Source organism: Wyeomyia smithii, chromosome 3 (assembly GCF_029784165.1).
Source record: "Wyeomyia smithii strain HCP4-BCI-WySm-NY-G18 chromosome 3, ASM2978416v1, whole genome shotgun sequence".
NCBI lineage: Eukaryota > Metazoa > Arthropoda > Insecta > Diptera > Culicidae > Wyeomyia > Wyeomyia smithii.
The window spans coordinates 22944235-22962650 of NC_073696.1; the positions used below are offsets into that span (position 1 = coordinate 22944235).

General features: G+C 42.1%; 4 protein-coding genes across 5 annotated transcripts in view; 2 read left to right on the plus strand and 2 right to left on the minus strand.

The window, feature by feature from the left end:
* Positions 1 to 403: 403 nt before the first annotated feature.
* LOC129726445 (protein brunelleschi) lies at positions 404 to 6075 on the plus strand. The gene is made up of 6 exons (XM_055683142.1): positions 404 to 1244; positions 1305 to 3094; positions 3152 to 4314; positions 4377 to 4798; positions 4856 to 5063; positions 5125 to 6075. Exons 1-6 carry the CDS (start codon positions 1052 to 1054, stop codon positions 5345 to 5347), a joined length of 3999 nt encoding a protein of 1332 aa, XP_055539117.1. The 5' UTR covers positions 404 to 1051; the 3' UTR covers positions 5348 to 6075.
* Positions 6076 to 6191: 116 nt separating this feature from the next.
* On the plus strand, positions 6192 to 7790 carry LOC129726456 (tRNA-splicing endonuclease subunit Sen2). The gene is made up of 2 exons (XM_055683167.1): positions 6192 to 7396; positions 7453 to 7790. The coding sequence occupies exons 1-2, from the start codon at positions 6739 to 6741 to the stop codon at positions 7746 to 7748; spliced, it is 954 nt and encodes a 317-aa protein (XP_055539142.1). The 5' UTR covers positions 6192 to 6738; the 3' UTR covers positions 7749 to 7790.
* On the minus strand, positions 7760 to 8369 carry LOC129726459 (COX assembly mitochondrial protein homolog). The gene is made up of 2 exons (XM_055683172.1): positions 8194 to 8369; positions 7760 to 8122 (listed from the first exon to the last, which is right to left on the minus strand). The coding sequence occupies exons 1-2, from the start codon at positions 8267 to 8269 to the stop codon at positions 7818 to 7820; spliced, it is 381 nt and encodes a 126-aa protein (XP_055539147.1). The 5' UTR covers positions 8270 to 8369; the 3' UTR covers positions 7760 to 7817.
* Positions 8370 to 12648: 4279 nt separating this feature from the next.
* LOC129726444 (uncharacterized) overlaps positions 12649 to 18416 on the minus strand; it is a 58227-nt gene continuing 52459 nt past the window's right edge. Inside the window, exon 10 of one of the 2 annotated variants that reach the window (XM_055683140.1) lies at positions 12649 to 14498. In XM_055683140.1, the coding sequence (XP_055539115.1) occupies positions 12776 to 14498 (1723 nt within the window). In that variant the 3' untranslated portion in view covers positions 12649 to 12775. The remainder of the gene's footprint in view (positions 14499 to 18416) is intronic. The other variant, XM_055683141.1, reaches the window with a different exon arrangement.

Sequence of the window (18416 nt, forward strand, 5' to 3'; positions counted from 1 at the left end):
GCATATGAGAGTTCGCGTTGGTACGAGCCTACTAACTGACATCACTATCCTAATCCCATTGCTCTTGTTGTCTTGTTTTAGCTTTGACCTGTTTTTGTTTTCTTCTCTTTTTAATTACCAAAGCAAATGTCAAATCATATCAGCTCACTGAAGTGTGAACGCTCGAGGTGATATCCGATATCATCTGGCGATATCAGGTGATATCCGGCGTAGTCTGAACAAGGCATTATGCTAGCATGCACAAGTTTTACGAGAATCAAGTGTTCACTAAAACTTGTACTTTAGTGAATTTCGAAATCATTTTTTTGCGAAGAACCATTACAGTGTCATTTATACTGACGCTGATGTTCGAAAAAAAAACTGGCAGCTCAGTTTATGGTGCCTGCTTTCTTTCAAAAGAATTTACGTGCTGTGGCTGTCACAAAGTTGATGCAGCACAAATTTTAAAGCATTGCAAAACAATCGCAGTTTTGTAGTGTAATTAATTGCTCTAGGAACTTTATCATAAACATCTAATATTTCCGCGTTGTGAAGTTTAATGTTATGTTGTAGAACAGGTGTATCGGAAAAGCTGGAAGTAACCTTGAAGTTCGATTGGTGTACTCTTTGTTTTGGTTTATCCACCCATTTCTTGGCTGCTACACTAGTGAAAGAAGAGTAGGCATTTTTATCTCACCCTGCGTCGCAGATCGAAAAACAACAAGCAGCAGCATAGGTTCGGGCCGACGTGCGTCAAGAAAGCTAAAGGAAGATAACGAGTGGAGAGGAGGCAGAGATCGCAGTGAGAAATAAAAAAAACGACAACCACAATGCGAGACGAAAAAGATGATGTGTCAAAGTGAAAGAGTGGCTGCTTCGTGTGTTAAAATCATTAAAATGGAAATGTTTTCTTCGGTTCAAATTGGATAATAACGTAAATTTGTTCAGAACTGTGCTCCTCTCAAGACACTGGGACCTGTGCTTATCGGTGTTATTGAGTAACTGGTTGTGATTGTGCGCTGATCCAGGCTCAGGATCCGAAACAAAAAAAGTGTCACTAAATGAAGATTAAATGAGATCGACTGTAAGCTATATGTTATCGCAAGGACCAGGAGACCCGATAATGGCGCATCCCGACTACGAGCAGTATCACTACCATCACGGTTGTCTGCTGATTCTGGTGCGTGGGATCGGTCCTTTAAAACCTCGGTCATTGCAGCGAGTTTTCGAACGAGTGCAGCGAGTGAATAATATCAAAATTCCTGGTGAGTTTTGGTGTGATTTTGAAACCCTGACGTTTTCTAATATCGAATTTTTCAAAACAGATTCATCCGGGATAACGAGAGATATTTGGGTGCGTTACATACGGGATCATCCGGTGGAAAACAACGACTGGGGTGATTTTCAGACTCACAGACGATTGTTAGGACTGATCACGGTCGGAAAGTTTGACAACCAAAACGAGCTCAACGAACTTTGTCGGGTTCACGAATCGCTAAAGGTGAAATATACCAACACACTGTTCGACTCACGGTGCCTCTTGTTTGGACCAGCATTTGAAGAGCTGCACAAGCTGAGCAGTGCCTTGGAGGATAAAAAAGATCCAACAATAGAAAACTGCTTCCAGACGCCGTCCAACTTCAAAAGTCGAGCTTTTTTCTATCCGGAAAATGATTCCTGCTCAAACTTGGAAACAAAGATTTCAGAATTCATCACCTCTCTGTACTATATTCTGGAGCTAAAACGGCTGGAGAAGACGCATGAAAAGATTGACAAGGTGCCCCTTCTGCTGGCACCGTTTGAAAAGAAAGATTTCGTTGGGCTAGATCTGGAAAGTCGGAACAACAAAAAACGCTGCATCGGTCGGATGACGAAACATCTGGGAGACCTGACTCTGCAGGCTGGCCTGGTGGCCGAATCGCTGAACCTTTTTCATTCTGCGAGTGAAACTCTACGTGCCATAAGCGATTCTCTCTGGCTGGGAGCCGCCTTCGAAGGTTTGTGTGCCGCTTCTGCCATTCTGCTGTATCCCAACTTTCGCTACGCAATGTCGATTCAACGAAATTCTAGTCTCCAAGAGAATACCTCTTCATCCCCTCAGAAATTCAATCTTGCTCGGAGCCAATTGCTCACTAACAATAGCTACAATAACGGTGAAGTGACCGGAAACAGTTTGAATCAGAAGAAAACCAACATGGTCATCAATCTGGCGAATTCGGAAACTGCTTCCATCCCGGATAAAACGTCTGGTTCTTCAAATTCTTCTGCCTCGTCTATTAGTTCAACCTTCTCGACAAGCTCCAGCAGCGGTGGAAGTACGGCCAGTGGTAGCTCCTCATCGCTTACCGATTCTGGGACTTTGGTAAACAAAACAACAGCTGCTAAAAAATTCCCCCCTAACATCTTACAACCGGATGATATTCCTGCGCGCTATCGGGAAGCCATCATAAACTACAGTAAATACCGCAACGCAGGAATAATCGAGACAGAAGCAGCACTCAAAGCGGCCCGAATTTGTATTGAACAGGGAAAAAATCTAGACGTTGCAATGTTTTTACAAAATGTGCTTTACATCAACCTAAATATGAGCGAACAACAGCGCGTGCGGAGGTTCGAGGTGCTTACGGATTTGTACCAGAAAATTGGGTACAACCGAAAAGCCGCTTTCTGTCAACGGTTGGCCGCCTGGCGCCACGTAGCCATCAGTAATACTAATCCCGACTGGGGTCAAAGTTACCGGTTGATGTTGGAAAGTTTTTCCGGACACAAACTTTCGCTGGAACCGCACGAAGTACTAGAAAACAATACCGGTTGGCCTGTTCTGCAGATTGATTTGCTCCAGCAGCTGGTAGGCACGGCACGAAGATTGGGACAATCGGCACTTGCCACCAGGCACATGACATTCCTACTGCAGACAATGTGGAAACATTTAGGCCCCCACGATCAGAAAGAAATGGCTCTGCAGTTGCAAAATCTTAGTTCCCAGTGCGAGGGAGCTCCCGTTCCGTTGGTACTGGAAAATGGAACCGTTATTCCGCCTGCCAATCTGACCGACCTGCCGCTGTGCAGTCAACTGTTGGTGAAGGATTTACCCTCTCATTTGAGGCCGTTGAAGGTTAGTAACGATAGGGCTGGAATGATGTTGGATTATCTGTAATGTAATTTGTTTCAGATCGTAATAGCCAAAGTAGACCAGGGACCATTTCTGTTCACACCAATCCACTTCAGTTCGATGGATCGCCGCCAGGCGAAGGACGACAGCAAGATTTCCTTCAACTGGGTTCAGCATGACGTCTGTGAAGTCAACGTGAAACTGACCAATCCATTGCCGTTCGAGCTGCAGGTGACTGATATTCGCCTGTTGACCACGGGTGTTGTTTTCGAGGCATTTCCGCAAACAGTAATGCTGCAGCCGAACGTGCTAACGACGGTTTCGCTCCACGGAACACCCATCGAGAAGGGAGAGCTGGACATTCAGGGTTATAGCACGCACACACTGGGTGTTAAATCCAACTGCCGTCTGAAGCATATGCTGCACCGCCGGCTGCGCAACCTGCCTTCGCATTATCAAATTAATGTGATTCCCGCGCTTCCAAAGCTAGAACTTAAGACGAGCCTCCCCCAGACGGCGACCTTTAGTGGAATGCCTAACGCGGACTGTGTTACCACTTCCGCTAGTATCACGCTGTACAACGGTGAACGGGGAGAATGCGTGGTCACCCTAACCAACACTAGCAACATCCTGATCGAATATATTGACGCTACGTTCCATTCGAACATGGACGCCAATCTGCAAAATCGAATCTTTCAACTGTCGAAGGATGAACTGATGTCGAAACTGCCAATCAAACCGCAGGAAAGTATCGACTTCAAATTAATCATCTATGGGGAGGCGGATTTCCTTGGAGCAATCGGAGCTGGTCCGCAGCTGTACCCAAATTCTTCGCACCACGATGGCATCGGTAGTGCTGGACCGCAAAGCTTAACGGCATCGCATAGCGGCGGTGTTGCTGGAGCAACCACCTTTAGTGGAGGCAGCAATAATCCCAGTTCTATACCAAGCCGGATTAGTTCGCCAACGAATACCCACAGACGAAACGATCCACTAACCTCAAGTTTTCGCTCATCGCACTCGGGCCATTCGTCACTGGCAACGCTCAGCGTGGGGATCGCAACTGGACATATGCCGCGACAACTCGAAGCGCAGTTACGCTTCAAATACTCCGGCGGGGAGGGACTGCAGGAAGGGTTCTGCCGACAGTGTGCGATTTCGTTCAACGTGGAATTGCTACCGAGTGCGCAGATCACCCACTGGGACGTGTTGTCGGCGGAAATGTATGTTCTTATAATACCAATTCATACTGAGAAAATTAGAACAATAATTTTAATTCTTTTAGTCCATCTCAATTCTACCTGGTATTGGATGTGGTTAATCTAACGGTACAGGAGATGTCCCTCAACTACACCTCCAACAAAACAATACTCATCGAAGCGAAGGAAAGTTGCCGCGTTCCGGTACCAGTCGATCGGTGTCCGCTGGAGCGCATCCTAGCGGCAATGGAGCATCAGCAGCAGTCACTAACGAGCGGATCGCTTGATATTCATCCCGCAAGCATTCTGAGCGGCGTAGGGGTGACAACTAGTAGCGCGGGCGATACGTCCGATCTAACCGAGCGCGTTTGCTCCGAGCATATTGCGGAAAATGTAAATTTGAAGTGGTCGCTGCCAGGGTTGGATTGCAGCGGAGCTGCTTCGCTACGAGGAATTACGCTGTCGCCAGCGATGCTGGATCTGGTGACGGTACCACCGTTGCAATGGGGTAAGTTCATGCTTATTCTAACAACGAGTCCGTCTTCTAATTTTTTTCCAATTGTAGAAGTCAAAGTGGACAATCAACCCGTAGCCCCACAATCCGAGGTAACATGCGTGACAGGCCAATTCATGGCTCTTAGCATCGGAATCTGCAACTTGTCGGCTTCGGTTCTACACCAGGTGCAGTTATCCGTTCAGTTCTACCAAGACTACCAGAATGGCCACCACAACTATCGGCTGGAGACGCGAGTCACAATGACTGGACCGAACCAGTAAGATTCGTCTGCATTGCTATTCTGATCTAAAGCTAACCAATTTCTCTCATTTACACAGCATCGTCATCCCGTCGCTGAACAAAGACGAGAAAGCATTCCATGAGTGTTCGGTGCTGTTTTTCACGCCCGGACGCTTCAAGGCGGACATCCAGTGTCGATCGCTCAGCTCGATGGGTGACGGCTCGGCGCCGAACTGCGTTGCCGTCGGGTCGGTCGCATCATCCTCATCGCACGTCTGGCGTTTCATTCCCCCGGTGGAAATCACCGTGATCGATCAGTAAACGTCAGCAAGCAAAGCAACAGCAGCAAACAAAACTAGCAAACACAAACTGTTTAATGTGTTACAGCCAAAACTAGTAGAACAGTTCAGCTAACGTAGCGTTGTACGTAATCAAACGAAATCTGCACGCCCCAGATGAAATTGGAGTAAAAATGGGGATCCACATGTTTATTATTTTTGCCAATCGTTTCTTTTTAATCATTATTATTTTACATAGCTAATAAGTAGGTTGTTAACCGTCAAGACGTTCGGTAAATTATTATTGGAATGTATAGCAATATAGAAAGATGACATTAGGCCGCTTTTGTCCAAGACAAAGGCTACAACGGTTCGGCTGAATCGTCACTACAAACAAGTACATAGCTTTCACTTTATAGTTTTTTTTTCTTTCACCTTTCATTGAACGGTGATTACTCAAAGCATCTTATCTACGTATATGCAGAAAGAAATTAATTTGCTCGTAATATTTTTTGTTTTACACACCTGAAGAATAATTCTCACGCTGTTACAAATTTGTTTATATAATTTGTGTTGAAATCGACGGTCAGCTCGGGTGACTAAAAATCTGTAATTGCACAGAACAGGTTCGGAGGTAAACTGGCAGGTCTGCGGTAAAACAGTTCGTACATTAGAACTACTATTATAGGACGCTGCTAGAACACTAAGACTTTTTGTTAGACGGAGGAAAGGATGTTATTTATTATTTAATAAAAAAATTGGCTAAAGCTACGCAAATGCTAACATCATTCTAGTTTTGATACCTTATATTTTCTAAGGCTTGCACTTCGAAACGCTTTTAGCCGAAAATTGTGAAAACTTGTAAACAAATTTTGAAAAAAACTGCCAAACATTATTTTTTTATCATATTCTTTTTAGGGTTCTACCTCTTCTCTGTTAGGAAACAAAAGCACTTTAAACCGAGATTTAAACTATTCTCCGTACCTATATATATTCCATTGAGTTCATATTTCTCATTTCGAGCAGATTTGAGAACTTCGAGCAGTTGCAAAAATGTTTACTAAACGCACCGCTTTAACCTCAAGCCGGTATGGAACCATTCAAATATTACATAACGCGGAATTCGGCAATTTTCAATACCCACCCACCCCCATGTAACGCAATTTTACATGTTGGCCACATGCAATATAACGCTCCGCTGAATACCCTTCCAACCCCTTAGAGCGTTATGTATTATTTGAATGATCCCTATTTTGATTTATAATGTTTACTTTTTTATTAGAAGGCTGCGTGTTGCTACTAGAACGGTTGTAAATTTCTAAATCCTCAATCATTATTACTTTACTTTAATAGTTACCTATAATGTTGGTTTCAATGGAACATCTCTCCAGAAAACGTGATTTGATTTAATAATGATAATAGAAGCAAAGAAATATGAAACAACGTCCACAGTTTGTTCATAAACCAAAACCCTTTACCCCGGGTTATTTGGCCAGTATCGACCCACTTCCGGTGCGGTCCGCTTCGGGTGCTGTCAAATTTGTTGGAACATTCACTGGCCTATCGGTGGAGGTGAATGATCCGGAAGCTATCAAGCAGCTTGCGTTGGCCGGCTGTTTCGGACAAGGCACTCGGTCTCGATCGTTTCCCGCTTCTATTCACACTTCCCATGTGGAAACGGTGCTAGAGCGGCAACTAGAAAGACGTCACGAATGGCAGCAGAAATATAACTTCCATAGTCGCAATGAAAGTGGAAAAGAACTGCGAGTGATAGGAGAGGAAGTAGAGGAAATGCTGAGCAATGGAACTCTTCATTTCAGAGAGCTTGAAGAGGATCATGCGAAGCATGAAATTGATCCTTTTTCGGTTACCGAAAACCTTAGTTTGCTGTTAGAAGAAACGATATTTCTTGCGGAGAAATTGAATTGTCTTGAGGTGAAATCATTGGATGGCGAGGTTTTGACCACCGATCGGCTACTGGTCACATTTTGTTCACTCAAAAAGAATTTTCTGTCATCATATGTTTCATACCTTTACTTGAGATCGAAAAACTGGATCGTCAAAAGTGGACTGAAGTTCGGAGGCGATTTCCGTAAGTAGTTATTTCATAAATCATTTAAATCAATCATAACTATTTATAATTTTTAGTCCTTTACAAAAAAGGTCCACAGTATTTCCATGCTTCCTTCATTGTCCTAATTCAACCGTATCAGAACGGTCAAAAGATGTCCGAAGAAGAGCATTATCTAGATAATTACGACTTCCAATGTTTTAATAGAATAGCTGAAACTACCGCCAAGGAATTACTAATATTGGAAGTTCACTACCCTACTGATGTAGATGCAGCTGATCCCAAAGCGTGCTTGGGACAATTGCAGCATTTCAAAGTTAGTGAAACATTCCCGAAGCATTTTAACCTATCTGTGCTTCGCAGCAATCAGTAAAAAGCCGTGAATAAACTTTAAACTCTATTGATCCGTAACAAATCTAAACTCTTCTTAGATTGCCGTTTACTACAGGTCCAAATTTCGAAACTTCTTAGGTAAGCCAGTTCTCCTGTACTCTGCTCGCTCCTCCAGATATATCTCGCGACATTCCGCTTTAAACTGTTCGTCGTTATACCATTTCAGCGAGCAGGCTTTAAGTGCTTTGTTTTCTGTTTGGCACTTTATCGTCATTAAAATGCCGGTATCTTTGCAGCATACCTCGAACTGTCGCACTTCCTCTACGCACTTTTCTGTTTTGGCTCGTTCACGCATAATCTTCGGGATGAGGACCTCGATTTCGACCTTCCGAAGACGTCTGTCGTTGGGGTCTCCTGTGCGTTTTGGAGGGGACAAACTTACGTAAACTTATATGTTTGAAAATGAATAACATCGTCAAGATTACCCAATCCATGTGGGCCGCCTTGGTTCAAACCGATGGTATTGGTTCCGTGGTTTGCATCGCCAAATGTGTTAGCCATCGATTAGATTGGAAGGTTTTTCGTGGGATGCGACGAGTGATGAAATGCGAGTTCGATCGAAATAAAGTCAACACCAAATCAAAACAATGATCCACTGACGTTTCTCATTTCAATGCCGACCTGAACCGTTTCAACCGTTTCGAACGGTTTTAAACTCTTTCTTGCCCACGACGATTTCACTAGGAGACAAAACCGAAAACACAGTGAATATGCTGGGACATACCATTTTAGCTTTAGTTTTGACCATCTAGTTAATAGTAAACTGAGAAATAACCATTTAGTGAACTAGGCGTTAGGTATGGTTACCATTCAAAAACAGCGATTTTCCCGAACACATTTTTTCGATATTATACACAATATGGTTATCTAATAATCCAAAATTTTGTACTAAAACTATTCTTCAAATAGTACGAATATGTTATTTTGCAGTAGTTTCTAGTTGTTCAGGTATCATTTCATGAATGGTATATTTATATTGATTTATATTCTGATAATCGTTCGTGGAATAGTCGTGATACTGTTTTGAATATTATAAAGATTGTTAGAGGCGATTGCTTTATTTTTTGCAAAAATATGATGTTTTTGTTGTTCACCTGCATATATCATCACTTTCTAGCCATGTAGCACATTTCTCTTCGTGAGTAGTCATGTTTGTATTCTTCCAGGCTGCGAGGGGCGCTGTTTTGCATTCGTCGTGCAATGTCGACTTCAACTTCGTTCTGCTCGGAGATACTGGAAAGAAAAAATTATTGTATAAATTCTAAAGCCGGAAGATTTGTGACCAATTTGATTACCTTCCATTATAGTTTGACAAAAACCTGCGACTACAGCGTTTGCTGGAAGATGTCTCTTCGTTTCTCGATGAAGTTTCAACCGTTGAAGGTGTGGTGAACAAATAGTGCTCACTATCCTATTTGGGGATACTGAATATAATATTGTAGCTCGATAGTTTAAGTCATTCAATTTAGTACAGTAATAACTGATAAAAGATATTATCACGAACAGTTACCATACTTCATTAAGTACAGTTAAAGTCCTTACCGCTTCAGCAATGGTTTTTGATTATGCGGGATGCGTTATATTTCATTAATGTTTGTATTAGTAAATTAGTATAAAATGTAAGTAAATTTTAGAGGACCCTATTTAATAAAAAAATCCTTCTACACATATGGTCAAAATTCAACTACTGCAGAGTTATGCACTTTTTCCAGTTTTCGGTTATGTTTGCCTTTAACGAGATCTAGCACAAGAAGTATGATAGCTAGCTCAATTCTTTTGGTTCCTTTGGAAAGCTGAGAAAATTTCGTAATCAATAGTGTTTTAAAAAACGTCAAACTAGAGAAAAAAGAAGCACTTAGAAAGAAACAAATGTGAAATCGAAGGTTTTTTGAGAACTGAAATGCAATTTTCTCTCTGAAATGTGTAATAAACATGGGTTTTGTTGTCTTGTCTAGTCTACACTAACACAGCCAGTACTTGAAAGGATCCTGGAAAATGATATCCACCATTTAAAAAAATGATTTTCATACATTTTTCTTGTCAAGGCCAGGTCTACTGTGTAGCGCAATATGATACAATATAATCTAAGAACGGGGACAATTCGTACCAACCGATCCCTATGTAATAAGTAATATAATTCGTTGGGAGTGACAAAGCTAAGAAAGTACACTCCTTTGTTGACCAATTTCCTGGGATGGAACATAGGTATTTCCCTCTCATATTCGGGTTTTGAAGCAAAGGATATAGCGCCTTTACTCGCGTCAACTGTTACGGTTGGAACTTGAGTACTAACTCTAGTCCTAGCATTTTAGCTTATGGTTATAGCGCTATTACTCGCTCTCCGAAAGAAATATGAATTAGGAAATAAAGCTGAGTTCCATATATAGTAAGAATTTGTCTACATCTCCTGCTACACTTTTCACTTCTTATTCACTTTCACTTTTTAATTCTATCACTTTTCACTTTTCACTTGCAAATACGTATTTCGGCACTGACATAGTGCCTTCGTCAGTGCTTATTTGGACTGTGGAGAAAATAGCGAAACCCCAAGAATTTTATACCTAATTAGGTAAACGACTGGGGCAAATTTTAACTCAGAGAACGTTCTTGCTATTTTCTTCCTCAACCCCAAAAATTTATTTGGCTCAAAAGGCTTGGATGCCATGTTCAAATTTATTCACTTCTATTCGAGCGTCTTGATAGAAAAATTTTCACTACACTTTTCACTTTTTATTCACTTTCACTATTTAATTCACAGTGCCGAAATACGTATTTGCAAGTGAAAAGTGATAGAATTAAATAGTGAAAGTGAATAAAAGTGAAAAGTGTAGTGAAAATTTTTCTATCAAGACGCTCGAACAGAAGTGAATACATCTCCTGTTTCTTGAGCAAAATTAATGGCTTCCCTCTGCCACTTCGCGTGCACTAACATGAGTCAACCTTCGCTTGTGAACGATCATATGGAACGAACTCACCGTTCTTGTCGACGTTCGGCCTTGCCGGACCCAAACTCGCACTGAAATCGAAACCAAAAATGTTTTGACCTTGAACGCCTGCAGCGACAGCGACGAAATGATTGTAACCATCCTTTTTGATTTCAAAATTTTTCACTGATCAATTTTTCCGTTGCGGCTTTCGTTTCAAAACAACTCGACTCCGATCCAGAAATACTACCAAAGGCTAGTGGGGCTCTGATGCTACCACTAACGCCTGTTTCTACTATTCCGCTGAAGGTTTGAAGGACATTATGTCGGATCGATCTGGGATGACATTTTTTTTCTATTCCTGAATCACTTTAATGACAACACCTCAAGCACGTAACTATAAAACACTATTGCACTACCTACGGTAATTTTTTAATATTTTCGAGTGAAATTGAAACCACGTCAAAAATTTATGTCTATTCGCGCTCTTGGCTTGCTGCGATCCTCCTGTAATAAACATGGGTTTTGTTGTTAACCAAATTAAACATTGAAGTCTACTCTACAAGTTGTTCTTTGGCACCAAGCAACTAACTCTTTTAGTTAAGCTGCTATTTCACTTTAAAAGCAATAAGCTGCGCCTTCATTCAACGACGCGTCTTACGTAAACACAGTGAAGCAGAAAATTGTGATCCTTACAACACTGAATGAAGGCGCGACTTATTGCTACTAAAGTGAAATAGCAGCTAAACTAATAGAGCTAGATGCTTGAAGTCAAAGAACAACTTGCAGAGTGGATTTCAATGTTTAATTTAGTTAACAACAAAATCCATGTTTATCGCACATTTCAGAGAGAAACTTGCAGTTTAGTTCTCAAAAAATATTTGATTTCACATTTGTTCCTTTATAAGTGCTTCTTATTTTCTCTAGTTGGACGTTTTTAAGACACTATTGATTAAGAAATTCTCTCAGCTTTCCAACGAAATCAACAGAAATGAGCTACCTATCACACTCCTTGTGATAGACCTCGTTAAAGGCAAACATAACCGAAAACTGTAAAAGTGGATAACTCTGCAGTAGTTGAATTTTGACCATATGCGTGGAAGGATTTTTTCATCAAATAGGGTCCTCTATCACCCCTTAAAGGATTTTAAGTGAGCTACCTAACACCCTGTTTAGCTGGAAGAGTGCAATTTTTTGAGTAAATGATTTTAAAAAAATGTTAATCGTTTTTCTTCGATTTTTAAAAGAAGAATAAAAAACTCCTCGAAATGCCTTAATTCAAAACATTTCGAGCTGTTTTTTAATTTTTAATTTAAAAATCGAAGGAAAATGATTAACATTTTTTTTAATCACGTTTTGCTCAGAAAACATTACGTTTTTTTTTCAAATGACATATAAAAACTGGTGTAGATTTAGGACCCAATTCGGTAATTTGAAATATGAAAATATTTTTTAGGACAAAGTCGTGTTTATTTTTTACTGACTTAAGTACTTTTCACCGATTCTAAGTTCGATTTGGGATCATTCTCCATTTTGGCCTTTCCTAGCCTTCAGAAGCAGCGATTCTGAGCTTAATTTGGGATTATTTTCTATTTTAGCTATTTCTGTTCTTTTACAGAGATGGCAGATGTTTTTGAAGAATGTCTGCAGCTGCTCTAAAAACCGGGAAAATCTGTTTGAAATCTGAGAAAATCCATCCGTGATTCGAAAAGTACGACTTTGAGCTCAATTGAGGATAATTTTTTATTTTGACCTTTAGAAGCATTTTCCAAATACTGAACAATTCATAGAAATCAATGAAATATTTTATTAAAAATTAGGGTTTGCAGGCCTCAAAAATCAGAAGTTTATAGATATATTATGGCACCAGCGATTGAAAAAAATAGCGCATACATTTGAAATTTTAAGTAACATTTATTGATCTAATAGTTGATTTTTTTACAAGTTTTGTTTTCATTGTACAGTTATTATTACCACATACCTTAGAAAAAAAAATTAAGCAAAATATAACCCTTTATTCTAAACTTCGTGCTACATCAATAACATCGCATCAACAGCACAAGAACCCTCTCTCGTCTACCGTCTACATCTGGCGGATACTCTTCAGCGCTTTCTCAATGTTCCGGTAGATGCGCGTCGGAATAACCTCCAGTAATACTTTGTTGTAGTTCGGGTGCTCCGAGAGCTGCTTGAACATGCTCTTGGTGTAGTTGCGCGTCTCGAGGGAACCCTCGAGCAGCAGTTGTGCCCCGGTCAGCACCAGCTTGTCCCGGGATTCTTTGGGCAGTGAGAATACCTTATCGGGGCCAAGTTGGTGAACGATTTTATCCAGCAGCTTGGCGGCTGTCGTGCGGACCACGGCATTCTGGTGGGTCGCACCCTTGAACGCGATTATGTGAATAACCTTCGAGTGCGACAGATTATCGCACATCGATTCCAACGCGTGAGTCGCATCGGCACGTAGGAATTTGTTCGTGTCAGCCGTACGGTGCAGCAAGTGGGTAGCGATGTCTTCCGCTTCACCCTCGATACAGCGCCGATGGGTGGAGAAGAATTCCGCCGATGCCTGGCAGGCAGACCGGGCCACCTGGGAGCGCAAGTTGCGAACCTGTTTGACCAATGCCGCCGATAGGAGATGAATCTGCGAATCTATGATGTTCGGATGGTGGCGAATGAGGCGGACGAAAAACTGCAGTCCACTGACGTTCTGCTCCCAGTTTGGACTCTCCAGATGTTGGATACAGTTTGCGAGAGCATCCTTTGGTTTATCAAATTTTCGCATATTTTTTTGGAAGAGAATCTCATTCATCTTGTTCTTAACCTTGATGCCAGTGACCACAGCTTTGACGGGGGCTACTCTGCTGGTTTTTCGTGCGAGATACGGTTTCTTTAGGATTTTCTTCGCTGGCATCGGCGGTTCCGGTATGTCGGCGTCTTCAAGCTGCTGTAAATTACTCAAACTAGCCGACTGTATTCGGCTTTTAGGTGGGGATATTTCGGTATCTTCCACTTGATGGTAGTTGGTGTTGGACAGTTCTTCGGTTGAATATGAAGTCTGGAGCGGATGGGGACTAGGAGTAGGGAATCGTTTGGGAGTTATCGTACGTTTCTGTTCTACCACAAGTTCTTCTTCGACTTCGTCATCATAATCGGACTCATATTGCACCTGATTAGAGCTTATCACATCTTCGCTCCGTACCGGAGTTCCTTCCCGTTCGTACCACATATCAGTTTGTCTACTTTTGGCGGAGCGATTAGATCGGACGGAGGCGTTATCAGTGGTTTGTCTCAGGGATGGATTACTGCCCGAAATGTTGCTTGTTCTTGACAGTCGACCGTCAGTTTTTAGAATGCCAGAACCGGCCGATTTTCGTGACGCGACCGATTGGGGTCGCGAGGAAAGAATCGACGGGGGGTGGCTGGATTGGGGCGGATAGTGGTCGCTGCCCTGGCTGCCAAAGTTAAATGTGCTGTTGGAGATGATTCGTGTCGAGGTCGAGTCATTGCTAGACTTTTCATCGTTCTCACTATCGTACTGTTCGTCACGATGAATAATGTAGCTCTCCTGATTGATTCCGCTGCTGGCACCTTCGCCCATTGCCTCCTCCCCCAGGAAGCGCGGCCGACACGGTGTCTCGGTGGTGTCTGCCGTGGCGAAGAAACGTCCACTGCTGTTGTGGTGGTTGCTGTTGTTATTGTTGTTTTGGTAGTGACCGACGTTGCCGTAGTTTTTGTTCGGTGATAAATTGGGACGCTGATCCAGATCCAGCTTCTGCACATGCGTGTTCACTTGTTGTTTGTTGCTGCTGAAATAGAAAAAAAAATGCAAGAGCAAGAAAAAGAGAACACCTGATGAGAAGAGCCTGGTGCATAATTAACTAGCTGTGAATACAGTGAAGTATCCGATCAACTGGTACTCAACATAATTCAGGTCATGTAAACTACGCTTCGAAGTGGCATGAGGTTATTGCGGTTTTTATTTTGTTTTTATTCTGAATTCTTGCCGTTGGGTAGTGTGAGAAATGCATGAATATTTTTTTTAAATTTTACATCCCAATGATTATTATCAACATTGTACCTTGATTGCATTTCATGGCAATGGTAGATCCTTCAGTTTACTTTTTGATACATTATAAGCTATGAATGCGCTGGTTCACCCTACTGTGTAGATAAACTAAAATAATATCTTGTGAGGAACATTTTTATTTCCCAAATAATAACTAACCATCTGACCTATCGAAATTCTACAGATTAGGGGAATTTAACCTTTTTAGTTGTGAAAACGTTTTACGTTTTTCAAAATTTATATTCTAAAATTTCGAAATGTTTGGTGCTTTAAATAATTTATTTATTTATAAATGGTTAAAAAAAATGAGATTTTTTATTAAATGCAAACATTTAGAATTGATTTCGGTTTTTACATAGAATCTTCTTCAGTGCATAGAAGAACAGCCCAACCAGTCCAAGTGATGGAATTAAAAAGTGAAGAAGATTGAAAGCGTACTAGATCTAGCTTTACTAGATTTAAAATCTACGACAAAAAATGAAATCAGTTCGCGGAGTAAAATTTTTAGGACTTTTTTAACTCTGGGAATTTTCAGCATTCTTATGTTTAAGTATTTAAGTATAAACTTGTAGAATTTTGGGTTTCTTATAAAACTTTTATAACTATTGAACATTGAGAATTGAAATCATCAGAATTCATAGGCATCGTCAGTAACTAGAGCTGAAGAAGGTGATGGCCTGTCAATGTTTAGGCTATTCATTTTTCTGGCATAAAATGTCTTCAAAACGCCCATTTAAAATATTCACAACGAGAAGTACTTGTTTTTCCATTCATCTAAACGTCTTGCTCAGCGAAAATCACAATATCTTCCATGAAAAACGATCCTGAACAAAATATTTTGCGGAGAAAAAAAAACTGAATGAGAGTATTTTTTGCACATACCAACTTCGTTAAGCTATGAAGCTATAACTCAATCGCCGGTTGGTAAAGGGCTTGATAATGGTTACCATCGGTGCCAAGTGCACCTACACAGGGCCGGCGTCACACTATTTTCCAGTGTGGGTAGTTAGAAATAAGGAAGGTTGATGGGGGGCTTTCCGGCAGTTAACCAGAACAATCGTCATGGCGGACGAAAACATGCGTGCAGGCAAGTTTTTGAGTGCTTTTTTCATTTCATTTATGAATTTTCGCGACAGACAACAAGTCTAGGAGTAGATATTACACTTCAGTTTTACTCAGAAACTCTCGGTGGGGTGCAGCTAAAAGACGCAGGGCTGAAGGCAGATCCAGCCAGTACACCGCGTTTTCGCCCTTATGGTATTTCTTGATGAACGACGCATTTTCCGGCAGGAGTTTCTTACTATAAATTCCATCGTTCACGGCCAGTCCGAAGTGAAAGAAGAGCGGCTTTGACATCCCCTTCTCGCTGATTGTTAGCCACAGCAGCCCCTTCTTGGGGAACTTGGCGTCTCATATGAACTTCCCCTCGGAGCTCACTTCCTTCGTGGAGGAAGTAAAATACGAAGTGCCCTGCCAGTCGTTGCCAGCCAGGTAATTTTCACATGTTGGCCGGTGGCACCAACCTCCCGAACAAGCGCACGCAGCGATGTAGTCACTTTTCCCTCGGTATTCCTCTTCTGCATTATAGTCACTGTATGTTTTACTAGTCTGGCGGAATGGATTCGGAAACCAATTTTAACTGTTATAACGGGAACCAGTCGTATTGAATTTCCATTGACTGGTTCCCGTTATAACAGTTAAAATTGGTTCCCCAAATCCACTCCGCCAGACTAGTAAAACATACAGTGACTATATTCTGCATCCGTTGGAACTTCTTATCGCTCAGGGTCATCGATCGTTCGGAACCGGGCTTTCTTTCGATGCTCTTTGATTGTTGTCCAACAGTGCCAAGATATTGTAGATGCCGAAACAGGCGTATCCGGTGTCCACAAAGTGTCACAAGAGATCCGTTTTGACGCGGTGCGATACCGTTCTTTGAACGCGCACATTTCTGAATGGAGTAGTTCAACTGTTTTCGCTATCACAGTTAGAGTTCGTGGTTTTTTTTTCTGCTGACTCATGGGTTACTATGATTGATGCTGCATAGGTTGTTTCGTTAATGCGTGTAAAGGTAAACCCATGAGAAATTCACATTTTTTGTGCATTTTTTAATGCAAACATTAAGGCCCAACAGTTTTGTCTCTTCGAAAAAAGTCTCCATCCAAAATTTGAACTTAATCGGACTTCTGGTAAGGCTTCACTTCCAGTGTCACCAACGAAAATAATGCACAAGAGTAGCTCCTGAAGTTTTCGAAATCAACATTTTGTTTGATAGCAAATCGTTTAGAAATGCATGAAATCTGTAGCTTTATAAACTCTCGCTCAACGATATCCATCAAAAAGCGGTCGCTCGCACATGTGCGCGGCAATTTTAAGTTTCGAACATATAAAACATTACTTTTTTTTGGTTTTGTCCGATAATTCCGTATGGGTAAGTACCCACAGGGATATTTTCCGAGTGGGTACTACTACCCACACTACCCACATTAACCGCCGGCCCTGCACCTACAGGAACGAAATATTCCTCACACATGGTCCTTAGGGTTTACGAGCAACTAAGAAGAGAACAGGGAAATAAACCCCGGTGGAAACTTGGTCGTATGCTGACAGGGAAGGAGGACTCTTTTTTGAGCGTCTGTTCTCCAAATTAGGAAAATCCGGGGCGGCCAATTACCGTCCGAGTACCAACGTGGGACTCTGAACAGTGTTGTGCACGATGACCTTCTGGCGAGAAAGGGGGTTGGTGCGTTGACCTAACAAGCCGACACCGTAAAACACTCAGAAGTAATGAACGAGGAACAAAGAAATTCGGACTGGAACAATCGGCTCAGACCCACGCGACGAAAATGGACTAACGATAGGTAATTCGGATGTGGAACTGTCGATCGATCAATTTCCAAGGGAGCAAACGAGTGCTCTCCGAAGTTTTGAAATCGCGCAGAATCGACGTCGTAGCACTGCAGGAGGTGTGCTGTAAGGGCTCAATGCTGCGTACGTTCCGGGATGGGCCGTCCATCTAAAAGAGCTGTGGCAACACATATGAACTGGGGACAGCTTTTATAGTGGTGGTGGCCAATCAGCGCTCGAATTTGCAGATTGAGAATCAAGGGCCGGTTTTACAACATCCCTTACCTTACCTCGGAAGTACCGCAGATGATAAGGATGAATTCTACGCGCAGTAGGAGCGTGAGTACAACCACTGCCCAAAACATGATGTCAAGATCGCCATCGGGGATTTCAACGCTCAGATGCAGGAGCAGAAATAAAAACCGGTGATTGGAAGGTTCAGTGCGCACCAGCTGACCAACGAAATGATCCTAAGACTTATCGACTTTGGCACCTCCAAGAACATGGCCATGTGTAGTACTTGTTTCCAGCACAACCTCCTACACAAGTACATCTGGAGGTCACCAAATCAGACCACGTTCTGATTGACTGTCGGCACTTCTCAGACATCATCGACGTCAGATCTCATAGGAGCGCTAACGTCCCCTCGGACAATTACCTGGTGATGGTTAAGATGCGCCCAAAACTCTCCGTTGTTAACAACACTCGGTACCGACGCTCGCCTCGGTTAGATCTAGCGCGACTGAAGACTCCTCCTCGTTTGCAGAGCTGGAACAGCTGCGTTATTCTCAGGAAACGCGAAAGCTCTACC

Coding starts and splice junctions, on each gene's coding strand:
- LOC129726445 (XM_055683142.1), top strand. CDS start 1,052: ATGAGATCGACTGTAAGCTATATGTTATCGCAAGGACCAGGAGACCCG. Junction 3,095..3,151: donor CTCATTTGAGGCCGTTGAAG/GTTAGTAACGAT, acceptor AATTTGTTTCAG/ATCGTAATAGCCAAAGTAGA. Junction 5,064..5,124: donor ACAATGACTGGACCGAACCA/GTAAGATTCGTC, acceptor TCATTTACACAG/CATCGTCATCCCGTCGCTGA.
- LOC129726456 (XM_055683167.1), top strand. CDS start 6,739: ATGAAACAACGTCCACAGTTTGTTCATAAACCAAAACCCTTTACCCCG. Junction 7,397..7,452: donor GAAGTTCGGAGGCGATTTCC/GTAAGTAGTTAT, acceptor TATAATTTTTAG/TCCTTTACAAAAAAGGTCCA.
- LOC129726459 (XM_055683172.1), bottom strand. CDS start 8,269: ATGGCTAACACATTTGGCGATGCAAACCACGGAACCAATACCATCGGT. Junction 8,123..8,193: donor AGGCGGCCCACATGGATTGG/GTAATCTTGACG, acceptor CAAAACGCACAG/GAGACCCCAACGACAGACGT.